This window comes from Notolabrus celidotus, chromosome 16 (genome assembly GCF_009762535.1).
Source record: "Notolabrus celidotus isolate fNotCel1 chromosome 16, fNotCel1.pri, whole genome shotgun sequence".
In the NCBI taxonomy this organism is placed as follows: domain Eukaryota; kingdom Metazoa; phylum Chordata; class Actinopteri; order Labriformes; family Labridae; genus Notolabrus; species Notolabrus celidotus.
The window spans coordinates 25,329,841-25,342,648 of record NC_048287.1 but is presented as its reverse complement, the minus strand read 5'-3'; the positions used below and the strand labels follow the sequence as shown (position 1 = coordinate 25,342,648).

Below are 12,808 nucleotides of genomic sequence, written 5' to 3'. Positions count from 1 at the left end.
TTAAGAGGAACAGCTAAAAGAGAGAAACTACTAAAAGCAATTAAAACAATAAAACAATTAACATCAGTCAAACAATAAAACCATGAGTGAATAAAAATGTATTAAAAATAAATGTAGCATAGTGGATAAAACAATATTACAAGAAGGCCTTTTGATAAAAATATGTTTTCAGCTGTGATTTAAAAGAAGAAGAAAAAGGCAAAAAATCAACAGTTTGTTAATTTAATCACTCCAGTTCACTCCAGTCCACCAAAATAACATTTCCAGCATACTTGCTACTCATATGCGGGGGCGTTGACAGGAATTCTGGGCCTCCTGAAAAGATATCTTTCATTTCATTTCATTTTAATTTGATGCTCAGACCATGATCACATGGTATGGAGCCACAGAACATAAAAATACAAATAACAAAACAATATAATGATGGCACACGGCATGTTTGAAGTACAACAGATCTTACTTAAACAAAGGAAGGACATTCTTCAGAAAAGCTCCTAATTTACAGATAACTTTCGGCTTATCTGACTGCAAAAGCAGAATTAATTTAAACACAGGGGGACGTTGGAAATAATACCTGGGTATGAACCTATAAAATATATGCTTAAAAATATCCTGGTTAACTGACTCAAATCTAAATTTTCTAAATCAAATTTCCCCAAATGTAACTGCATAATATTGACTTTCAGACTGTCCACCTCTTTAAACAAGATTTTTTGAAGCCAAGTGACTTGTTGAGTAACAACAAGGGGGCATTATTTGGTTTAATCTAACCTCATGAAGTCAAATAAAACTCTAAAAACCTACAGTTTACTTTCAATCAGATTCAGCCACACTTGATGCTATGAAAATATGACAATTCCCCACTCTAGGCATGAGAAGCGCTTCTCACGGAGCCGGAAAGAAAGTCCAGAAAGGAATTCTGAATGTTTTTTTATTTATTCAGGCAATTTTAGTTATCTTATTGCAATTATAACAAAACAAAAGAAAATCCTAGTATAAACACATTTAATTTACAGCCCATGAAGGGCCCCCCTCCCCACTTGGGCCCTAGGTAGTCAGTCCCACCTCGTATGTCTACTTTCTCAACAGCCTCATCTGCGTTTTTCCTTCCTATCACACAATTTCCAGCTTTTAATTAAACAATAAGAAACATAAGAAAGAGTGCTGTAGATCTGAATACCAGCATGGTTATGATGAAATTGCTAAAGCAGTGCTGGTTTTAAGTACAACAGCACTCCCTCTTGTGTGATATAACATAAGTATTAGCTGCCCAATAGTTCCCTTTATGGTTGTCTACAAACTATGATGGGCATCTCTTTCACAAATTAGAGACACGATTCATTGTGAAATTAATCAGCAGTTTATTCTATGGTAAAAATAACCCTGAATTTCCAGCCCTAATTCCCTCAAGCTTCATAAATTCCACAGACACATTTATTCGTCTTAGATCTGTGGAGCTGGCCGTACTTGCAGTTATATTTCTTTAGGAGCTCTTTATTCCTAAATCTGGTAATAAGCATGACCTAGCTTAAAGCCTTATCTTGTGAGTTGGTATTGTGTATGACTGGCAAATATTCTCATAATCCCCTCCCCCCGAAAAAGAGTAAGACCCCGGAAAACTTAAAATCATAGAACTAAGAAATTCCTACTGCACTGGAAAACAAATTGTGTTTTTTATGGTTGCTTCTCATGAAACTAAACTGAATTTTCTTTATGATTTCCTTCTCAGTATTCCTCAAAAATGAAAGAATTGCACATTATACAGATGCTTTTATGCCAACATGTGACCAGAGAGCTCTCATTTAATCTTAAGGATGACCAAGAGTCAGTTTTCAGTGTGTCTCACTTGATTTCCAGTGTTTTTTCGATCATTCTGCAGTTCATGAGCATGCTGTCAAAGAGAAATACACTTTAAAAAATGATCTGTTTACAATATCTTGCCTTTTTATAGAATAAGAAATTTCTTCTTGTTCATTCTGTGGGGGAGGATGTTCTCGTTCCCCCCAAACACACAGTTGTCGTTCAGCTTGACATCAGTGTCAGTGGAGCTTACACTGCTCGGAGTCTTGTGCACTATTTTTACCAGACTTAAAGCCTCATAACGCCTCCTATCGCAGACATAGATTCCACACTAACCCCACTCAGGCACTGCTGGGAGTGAGCCAAACACAAGCACGCTCAGTTACTAAAGTTGTATTCTGTCTCATCTCACTGACCTGTTTTCTATAGCAGCAGTGTATAAGTTACAGATAAAAACATCTTTCAAGTTTATGTTACAATAATGTGGATTCAAGCGTCTTCATCACCATAATAAAACACTATGATAAATACTAACATCTAAGCGATTCTCTCAAAAGAAGAGAGAATGCAACTCTGTAGTTGAAATCACTGCATGGGCTCACAATCACATCTAAAAAACATTGTCTGTGAATGGTTTGTGCATCCACAAATGCATGAAAAGAGGAAACCATTTATAAACACAATCCTGAAACTCTGGGCAGCCAGTTGGACTACCAGTCGGAACTGAAAAGTACATACAACTTTACAAGTAAGCACTGCCACCTCAATTTAGAGGGTACCAGACCCACTCAAGGGGTATAAGCTTTTTCTGTGTTAAGCTGGGATCAAGCTTTTGTACTACCAGTAGAGAACCCCCCAAAAAGTAAGAAGTGACAGGCAGCATGGTGGTGTGGTGACTAAGGCTGCCATCCCAGAGTAAAGAGGTCATTGGTTCAAAGTTGGTGGTGTGTATGTGCATGTGGTGGTTGTCCAGAGAGGATGCAGGGAGAGAGAAAGATAAAGGGAAAGCAATGATAGAACAACACCCCCGCTGAGGGGTAGATAGTTGGCTTTTGTTCCACTTAAAATGGCTCAATTATACTGGAAGTGTTCCATTTTTAAAGAAGGCAGCCAATTTGTAATAGTCTGTCCATCAATTTGGAGTGCAGTGTGAACCATCGGCCAAGTTCAGATGTTTTCCTTAGCCGTAAACCAACTTCCTGCTCTTCATCCTGCACCACAACTACATGACATCCGGTCCACAGCCTGCTTAAAGACCTGGTTTGAATGTTAACAACTGTAAAGCATGCAGTGAGCAAGTCACCCCTTGTTGACCTTTGGACAAAGATATGCAAACAGTCTCCATTAACTCTCCTTTTCCTTTGCAGCACAGGTGTTGGACACTCAGATGTGCCAAAGTTAAAATTAGCATCTTGACAAATCTCTCCTTGGGCCACAATGTGAGAGCAAACATGGCTGCTCGTCTGTCACTCTCTGTTACGAGCTGTTTATGGTCTCACTGAAGCCGTCTGAATACCAAGGGCCAAACGACGCCTTTGATTCCGTGAGGTCATGAGACAGAAGTGAAATAAAGTCTGAGAGATTAAAGAGATTGTGGTGAGTTCAGTCAGCGCAACATGAGACCTGGGGAGCTTTTGTGTCATGATTCAGAAAATAGAGCAAACAGGGAGCATGTAATCATAGGGTTAATGGGACCGTGTCAGAAGAACGTCATGAAAACACACAAAAAGTTCCAAAAAAATAGTAAACCTTGGATTAGATTTTTCATGAATAAACGTTAACACTTTAAAATCCCAAAAGCATACTACTTGTTGTAGTTTATTTCTTTGAGCCTGATGAATCATCACTCCTTTCTTTTTTCTCTCTAAATAAAAATGTCAACTATTTCCTCTCTTATGACGTGCAATGCTAAAAACTGATTTGAATAGGAAAGCTTTAAAGACATTATTTTGTCCACTATTTTAATATCTTGATTATTATCTGTTGACTTTGGTGTATGGAAATAGACGGTGGTCCTGAAGGTCAACCACACGAACATTGCATGACGCAAATAATATTTCACATAATGCAAAAAACATTTTAGCAAACACAAAAATATTCAATGAAGCCCAAAATCCTTTCACATGTCACAGGAACATTGCATGCAATAGAAATCAATTTTAAAAAATCACAAAAAAACACAAAATGCAAAAATAAATGTGCGTTTCATGGAATATTTAGAGGTTTTGTGAAATGTTTTTGTGTTTCATTGAATGTTTGACTCAGATGAAGTGTTTAATGGGGTTAATGAGATGTTTGTGTAGTTAACCCTTAAGGCCACTGTATCTCTTCTTACAATGGCTTATTTTGACTTATCTTCTTTGTTTTCTTTCTGCGCTGATTTAGTTCAATGTTTATGAATGAATATTAACATTTTCTAATGTGCTTATCATTAATTTAAGAAAATGACGAAGACAAACCTAAACTGCAACAAACAGACACAGAGCATGAAGCGCAGAGGCTTATAAAATCATAGCAATAATGGGACAAAAGGGACTGTTAAAGCCATAAAATCCTCATGTAGATATTTATTTCAAAGTAGCTCTAAATGTGATTTTTTACATATAACTCAGTGATTAATACCACCCCAAATCACAAAATCTACTTTAATAGACATTTGAGGATTCCTCAGTGTGAATGCATGCAAACAAAGCAGCTCAAAACATCTAAACACGTGAGGGTATAAAGAGAAAAGGCTCACCTTGTAGAATGAGAGTGAAAGTAAGCAGAGCCAGACGTCTCAGTCTCCTCGTTTAGAGAAGCGTTTGAAGAAGACACCACAGAGGAGGGTTGGAAAAAATCTGTAACTGACAAACTGTCTGACAGCCACTCGGTGAAATCACATCTCAATTATAAATACTTCTCTCTCTGCAGAGTTTTATTCAGAGGAAGAGTGTGTGATTGATTCACATTACGTCGTACGCCTCATTTAAAAAAGGAAACATTTGAAGATTTGAAGATAGAGCAATGGTTAAAATGTTTGAAACAACCACAAGGCATTTGTGCCTCTAATTCATAAATGATAACAGTCTTCTTGTATTTAGTCACTCAGTTACCTGAGAGCTGTCTGACATATGTTTTGCATTTTAGATCCTGTTGCATTTGGCTGACGTTCAACATGTCCACATGGATTGGGTAATAACGCCACAGGGTCAATGTGGGAGCAGAGATAGCAGCCAGAAAAAAAGCTAAAAGCCTGAGTATATCTGACCTCACATTGTAACACATGGTCATAAAGTGGGTATGCAAATAGGGAACTGTCCAGGAATAGAAGGAGGAAAGACATTTGCAACAGGATAGGACAAACATACTGTACCTATCTATTTGAATAAACCATGAGTGAGATGGTGAGCGTTTTATTAAAAAGAACATAAACATCTACAATGATGTGATTAGAAAGTCCTACATTGTAACAACACTGAGTTCAAGCCTCAGGACATTAGATAAAGACTTTACTACATATTTCATCTATATCACTGAGCTGAGTTGTAACAAGACTGACTGTCTCTGGTCTAACATTTTCACATTGTATAAGACTAATGGTTAACATCATTAGCTTTAAAGGCATTCAGTCATTGAATAACTTACTGTTTTAGCCTACAGTGACTTCGGTCTGTTACCTGAGAAACAGTCAGGGATCACTGAGGTCTTGACCCGTCATCATGGGGACACGGATGTCTGCACTCAACTTCTTGGCAACCCGTCCAGTAGATTCCGAGAAATTTAACTTGACAAGGGAAAAGTTAGGACACAAGTTCATGACAATCAGTGTCGCCTGGAAACCAATAATGTTGAATAGGGATTTTCCAAGATGACTCATTTGATAGTTGTTTAAATATTAACCTAAAATGCAACTAGCCAACTACTCTTGAGGTAAGAGATGATTTCTTATACTCCGAAAACAGCCAAAATTGAACACAAGTGGCTAAATACAAGATCACAGGTAGTCTGCGACCCCCAGCCTTCGGTCCTCCTTCCCGATTAACGTTGAAATTCCTGCACTAGTCACACATTGCTCCATTGAGTGCTCATATGCCAGTTTAACCAAACACAGCCTACAACGATATCTCCATGTTCTACATCAAAATACTGCCAAAACAGACCACTTTAAGATCCCATCTGGAATCAGTAATCTGTGCTTGTTTACATCCGGGTAGTAGAGCCTTATAGCAGTATGGCTACTATCCTGGCTAGTGGTGGGTGGATGCACTACAGCTTAGTCACAACATATGACCAGAACTTTGGGCCTAGAATTAAAAAAAAATAACAGTTAGTTTAACTGTGTGGTTATTCTGGTGCTGATTTGACACAGAAACGATTCAATGTGTGAGTCTTAATCCTTGGAAAGAAGTTCTGAGATTAATCGAATGGTTAAGGGCTCATTTCAGTTAAGACAAGATCAGTTGTGATTCTGTGTCCGGCGGGACAGTAAGACTCTGCAAGTTACGGACTTCAGAGCAGTGAACGGAGGCTGATTATTTATAATAATCCCTCCTAATTCAAATAAATAATAAGACAACACACTATTTACTATGTACATTAAGTTACATAAGTACAGAGAGAGAGAGAGAGTAGATCAAACAACTGGCCGCATATAAAATGTAAATGTTTGAAGTGTTTGCTGTATGTTTTTTTTTATTGTTACTGTTCTGGTTTTTGTTTTTAACAACAAAAAGGGTGATAACGTATAATCGTTAGTCGACTATGTGCATATTCTTAATGTCGAAACACATTTCTCCAAATCAATTTAATGGAAGTGTAAAATTTATAAGGGTAAAATTTCAATTGCTGCTGGGGCTAAAAGAAAAATCAGGGGACCCCAAAAGTAATTATGGTTCATCCTCTGGTGCCATTAATCTCCTTGGAAAGATCAATGGACAACCACCCGATAGTTGATGAGATATGGCAATAAAAGACAACAATTACAACCATGGCACACGATGGAAAGCCGTGCAATTCCCAAACAAACTAAGCTTTATCCTCTTGGGACCATGAATGTCGGAAATGTCGGAAACTAATTCCATAGCAGTCTATTGGATAGTTGGCAAAACATATTACAAAATGATTAAAAATGGGACCAAATGGTGGCCTTGGATAAGGAATGGCAACATCAGGGCACCGTTTGCCTAGCAGTCTAAGTACACACCCCATTTACAGAGGCTACAGCCCTCCCAGAGGTCGGAGGTTCGATTCCGGCCTCAACCATGTGCTGCATGTCTTCCCCCTCTCTCTACTCCCCACATTTCCTGTCTCTCTTCAGCTGTCCTATCCATTAAAGCCAAAAATGCCCAAAAATATAACTTAAAAAAGAAAAAGAAAAGAAGTGGCAAGATCATGTCGCACTTCAAAGTTTTTCCTCTTGGGACCATGAAAATCTTAAACAATCCATCCGTTTTAAATGATTCAGTCTAGACAAGCATTTTTCACTGATGTATGTGACTGACAGTCCTTCAGATAGAACAGAAACAACAGTCTCAGAGTTGTTGTGCACTGCTGTGTTGCACCTGTCTCACAAAGGGGAAGCTGTTGTAACGTCACTGTGTAAACATCAGATAATATTTCATTATGGAATCATGTTTCGTACCACCAGATTGCTTAAAAAGACCTCATTATTCATACACTGTTTGTATGCAATGCTGCTTTGTATAGTGAGTAAGCTTTCTAATTACAAAGTCACCACTCAAACCAAAGTAAACAGAAACAGTCAACATGTCCTCTCTGCCTGGTTTCTATCCAGATTCACATCTCTGCGCCAAATGGCAGCCTGGTCACAGTGAAACAAGGTCCAGTGTATTCTCTGGGACACTTGATATGCTAGCAACCGTATGACAGGTGTAAACAGACCATCAGCTGCAGCAGAGAGAGTCCATGTCAGGACAAAGTTACCTGGAAGGTGAAATGAAAGTGACCACAAGGCTTCTCATATTTGATTGCTAGAATGCATCAGAGCAGGTGGACAAAAAAAAGACTCTTTGATCCTCGGACTGGACTTTACCGTCAGAGTCATTTGGGGTCAGTTCTCTTCTCTGTGACACAGAAAGCCACAGCCAAAGAAACACAAACTCACGTTGAAAAATAAATAGATAGTGAAGTGAAGTGAATCATCAAAACCTCAGAGAAATTCACTGCAAACAGTAAACATGTCAGTGGGAGTGTTTAAAGGCCTGTGAAAACAACCATGAATCATTCTGTGAGCCATAGACGGAGCTTTGTTTTAGACAAACACCAGAGAGATGTTATCACGGTTGCTCTTATTAATTCTGTAGAACTGACTTATGAAAACAGTATTCAAGAGGCCTGGAGGGTTTAAAACACAATGGAGACAACAGGGTTGAAGGGTTATTGGAGCTTGAATCATGTTGGTGATGGAAGTCAGGATATCTGCGCATCTGCTGTTTAAAATTTCATGATTCTCCTTTAAATCTGTCCTTCATAAATCATTAAAGCTGTGGAGAACCTGTTAATGTGTGGATAAAAGGTGCAGACATTTTTAGTTTTACAAAGTACCCTCTCAAAAAATCACTCCTCAAAGCAAACTCTTACAGGATGTCCTTTTTTTTTAAAACTCACTGCATATGTTTGTTTGCCTGGACTCTCCTTATCCTCCAACCTGCTCTCATATAGTTTAATTTTATGCTTTTAATTGACTGTCTTTACATTTTTCCTTTTCCTGCAAAGCCCTTTGTAACTGTGTTTTTATAATGAATAAATAAATACATGTCTTATCATTATCAGGCATTAGCTTATAGGCTAGTTGTGCTTTAGAGTCTGTGCTGCCACCCTCTGGTCATTGTGAGACACAGCGGTGGAAGAAGAAGTTGGATCTTTAAAGGAGGAGAATCACACAGTGAAAAATACCTTGGTGAAAAGTGTGTGAATATTATCAGCAACATTTAACGATAATATACAAAATAAAAGTATTTATGGTGCAAGAAAGTGTGTTAGTATACGATATACAGGGAAGCCAAGTATGCATGCTCAACAAAGAAAGACTCCACCTGCAGCCTGGTTTTGAGAACCTTGTTGGTTTGGCTCATTTCTTTATTGGTACACTGTATCATGAGGCTTTTTCATACAAATCCATTAAGATATATAAAAGCTAGGGGTTATACATATATTTGCATGAGTTGAATTACAGGTGAGAGCTTAACTAGGAGGCTAAAGCCCACCTCAACATGTCTGTTTCTAAGTTGACTGAAAGTTGCAGCAAGAGTCAGCATTTCCAATATAGTGCCCGCCATCATTGGGCTTCAGAACATCTCTTCAGAAACCAATGGGTGATGTCAAAGAGGCTACATCAGTGGATTTTACAGTGTATGGTAGCTTTGTTTGTACTTCAGTATAGCACATTTGCTTCAAATTGTGACTTCAAACATAAATATTTCTCCTTTTTGAGTCCTTAAAGAATGAAGCTTTGAAGATTAAAAAATACTTATACACAGGAATATAGCTTCTGTATGATCGTTGGAGACAGAAAGGGTGAACAAGTGCCTCTATCCCTCTTTCCAACCCCAACTCTGTCTCAGCAGATGTCTGTCTAACATGAGTCTGGTTCTGCTCAAGGTTTCTTCCTGTTAAAGGAAGTTTGTCCTTGCCACTGTAACTTGCTAAATGCTGCAAAGTGCTCTGCCCATGGTGGATTAAGATGAGATCAGACTGAGTCCTGTTTGTAAGATGGGACTGGATCTTATCCTGTCTTGATGTTGAGTCTTTGTTAATAATATAAGAGTCTTGAGATATCGTTTGTTGTGATTTGGCGCTATGTAAATAAAGATTGATTGACATGTTTATAAGTTAGCTCCCTATTGGGCCACCACAGTCAAAAAAGTCTAGCCCCGCCCCTCTCTGCAGTGGATATCTGTTGCTTCCTAATGTTTGTAATGCCTCATCATGTATTTATACAGACAGACAGATGGACGCAGAGCCAAGCCCCTTTCATAAAGCTTTATTTCACAGATCCCCTGTAACAGGAGGCCGAGGCAGCCGGGCTCTTTATACATTTACATACACTGTCTGTGGCCCGTCCTTACAATGCTCCCCATGTTAAATAACTCAATAATTCAAGACAAAAACAACAAACACACACGCACACACACAGTTCAACTTAAGATAACAACAACAATATCTTAACGACGGTAATAATAACAACCATTGTCAAATATTATGTATTTCCAGGGTCTTATACTGTACTTTTTAAAATCTGTTACACAGTCAGTCATCTTTAAGGTGCACTGTAAAATCTGTATGTGACAATAACAAATGCTGCACCAGAACACGCGGTGGAGAATACTTGTTGTTGCATTTTTGTATGTTTCAGATGAGTTTGTTGTTGTGTTTTTTGCTCCTTCCTGTCCGTCCTCTGCGGCAGATAAACCGTGGATGTGAAGTCAGCGCAGTTTGTTTGTTTGTTTTGGCACACGTTTTTTTAATAAGCCGCTGTGGTGTGGCATGAATCTCGTAGCTCAAGCAGAGACATAAGGCGCTTCTCCGTGGTTGTGTGTGGACTCACAGGACCTCTGCAGGGGAGAGAAAAACAGAGGGGGGGATGAGGCCTACTCACTCTAAGTACATCTGTGGATAATCAAAGTCTTTCCTGGTATCTTCTTTGCGTACCTGCGACATGCTGAGGCTTCATGGGGCCTGTTTTCATCCTGAATGGCTCTCCGCCCTCGAAGGCCAGGATTGGCTCGCCAACCAGCCCACTCTGCGTCTGAGCTGGGTTTCCTCCATTGTTCAGCTGGATGATCTCCTCGAAGTCAGCTGTCTCGCCATTGGCTGAGACGCCGTTCTGGTGCGTGGCAGGCTGCACGCCGTTTACGACAGGACCGGTGACGCTTTGAGGTGGGCTGAGGAGAGCTGTGTCTGGACTCTGCAGGTTTACAGCTGCAGAAAGATCACATTCAAATCAGATTTTTCAAGATTTTTAAAAAGAACAGTTTTATTAGCAGCTTGTTTGTGATGAAGGATGTAGCGGTTACCTTTATTGGGCGCAGTGTCTTTGCCGTTGACCTGAGGAGAAGCTTTGACTTCCTTCTACGATTACAAAGAACAAGAAGACATTTGTTACTTTAGAAAAAGAGGTTTTTCAGTTTCGTCAAGCCCGATTAAGAGGGATCACACTGACCTTTTCTCCTGCATCACTTTTACGAGTCCTCTTCATGATCTCCTCGAGGCGCTGTGCAGACCAGACAGAGAAATCACTTAGATAAGGATAAGCTGCTGAGGTTTTTTTTTTATAGGGAGCTTGAGATTAAATCAAGTGTGAACTAGTGTGACTTCCTGAACTTTAAGAATCTTTTTTTTTCCTCTCTGTCTCCTCATCCTCACCTTCTTCCTCTCCAGCCGCTCCTGCTCCTCTTTCTGGAAGTGTTTCTCTCTCTCCAGGCGCTGACGCTCGGCCTCCTCGCGGGCTTTGGCTTCAGCCTCCTCCCTCTGAAGACAAATAACAGCAAACAGAAATATTAATTGAGCTAAGAACAAAATCACTTTCAGCAAAAAATAATAATCAAGCTTTAAAATAAATGATTGAAGAAATACAAGCGATCGATGCATGATCAGAAAACAACAGTGGTATTAAGCAGTGGCTCCACCTTTCCAAACTTTCCATCTTTGATTTCAGCTTTCAGAGAAGTCCAACAATGACCTCATGTCCAAACACAAAGCAGCTGTTGTGCCAGTCATTTGAAATTGTTCACGTTGAATCAATAAACTCCAAATATAAGACAACCCAGCTTTCTCTGATGTATTTTGAGACCAATACATCTTGTATATTTAGATATATGTGATACTAAGTTTCATGAGCAGTAGGGTGTGTGTGTTTTGTTTCTCATGTAACATAAAGAATAAACTTCTGAGTGTTTGGGCGCCTGACAAAAAGCCTTGCAGTCACAACACAGGGCTCAAAAGCGAATGATACATTTCCTCTATATGTATACAGAAAATTATATGACATGTGAGCTGCAACTTTAATTCTACCCTTTGAGTACTTCTTATTGCACCACCGTTTACCCTCTGCCTGAATGTGCTGTGGTGGAAAGCAGCTCCTGACCACCAGGTGGCAGCACATGCTCAGTATACTCTGCAGCCTTCGGGCCAGGGTTGATATCATCTGAGTAACTCCATTACATGGTTCAGTGGATATTTAGCCTCAGTACCATCCAAACAGATGTGAGCAATGAAAACATAAACTATGATGAGGGCAGAGATCACTTCTTTGAAGTGCTAAACTTTGTTTTAAACCCGCTCTCTCACAGCTTTAACTGCTGTGTGTTTCAACCTTACAGAATCACAAATCTGAACTGGTCAGACGCATTTTGAGAATATTAACCCTGCAGAGAGCCGGACACTTAAACATGAGCCTCCTTCAGTCTCATGCAAGTGAGCTGTCAGGCCTGAACAATGGTCCAATTGAGGGGAAAAAGGGAGTCGAGCATGGCTGATAGCTTCAGGCATGGCGTACACTGATGCTGCTTCTCTGACTATCAGCCCACTGCAGAGACAAGTCTGCGACACAGAGGCAGGCAACACAGGCCTGTCACTATTGCCCTCCATCACAATGGCTCCCTCAGCTTGTGCCCATCACCATTATGGAGGTCACCAGCTGGCATCGGGCCGGGCAGACGAGGAGACAAGGGGCCTCTGACTACCCCGACACACACCGTTCGTGACAGCGGCACAAACTCTTCTCCTTTAATCTGCACAGATGCCAGACAGGCAGAGGCTGAGGGAGGCAGACCCCGCCTGATGCTTGGTCTCATGTACAGTATCCCCCCTCATCACCCGCTCCCCCTACTCTGACAGCTCAGGCATCCTCATATGCATTAATCTGCCCAGATGGTAAATGGGCTTACTCCATGTGGGGATCACAAGGATTCATGGTGGTTAATGGAAATTTAGAAGGTTAAACAGTATTTACAGTTAACAGCAAGTGATCATGAGTCTCACTGATGAAGTGTTGGACGGAGTCGGA

General features: G+C 40.0%; 1 protein-coding gene across 3 annotated transcripts in view; it reads right to left on the bottom strand.

Moving 5' to 3' along the window:
* Nucleotides 1-8,848: 8,848 nt before the first annotated feature.
* Nucleotides 8,849-12,808, bottom strand: part of LOC117827779 (MAP7 domain-containing protein 1-like) — a 58,352-nt gene continuing 54,392 nt past the window's right edge. For 2 of the 3 annotated variants that reach the window (XM_034704565.1, XM_034704567.1), the window contains 5 exons: nucleotides 11,167-11,271; nucleotides 10,964-11,014; nucleotides 10,818-10,872; nucleotides 10,453-10,722; nucleotides 8,849-10,355 (listed from right to left, as the gene is read on the bottom strand). In XM_034704565.1, coding sequence (XP_034560456.1) covers nucleotides 10,345-10,355; nucleotides 10,453-10,722; nucleotides 10,818-10,872; nucleotides 10,964-11,014; nucleotides 11,167-11,271 — 492 coding nt within the window. In that variant the 3' untranslated portion in view covers nucleotides 8,849-10,344. The remainder of the gene's footprint in view (nucleotides 10,356-10,452; nucleotides 10,723-10,817; nucleotides 10,873-10,963; nucleotides 11,015-11,166; nucleotides 11,272-12,808) is intronic. The other variant, XM_034704568.1, reaches the window with a different exon arrangement.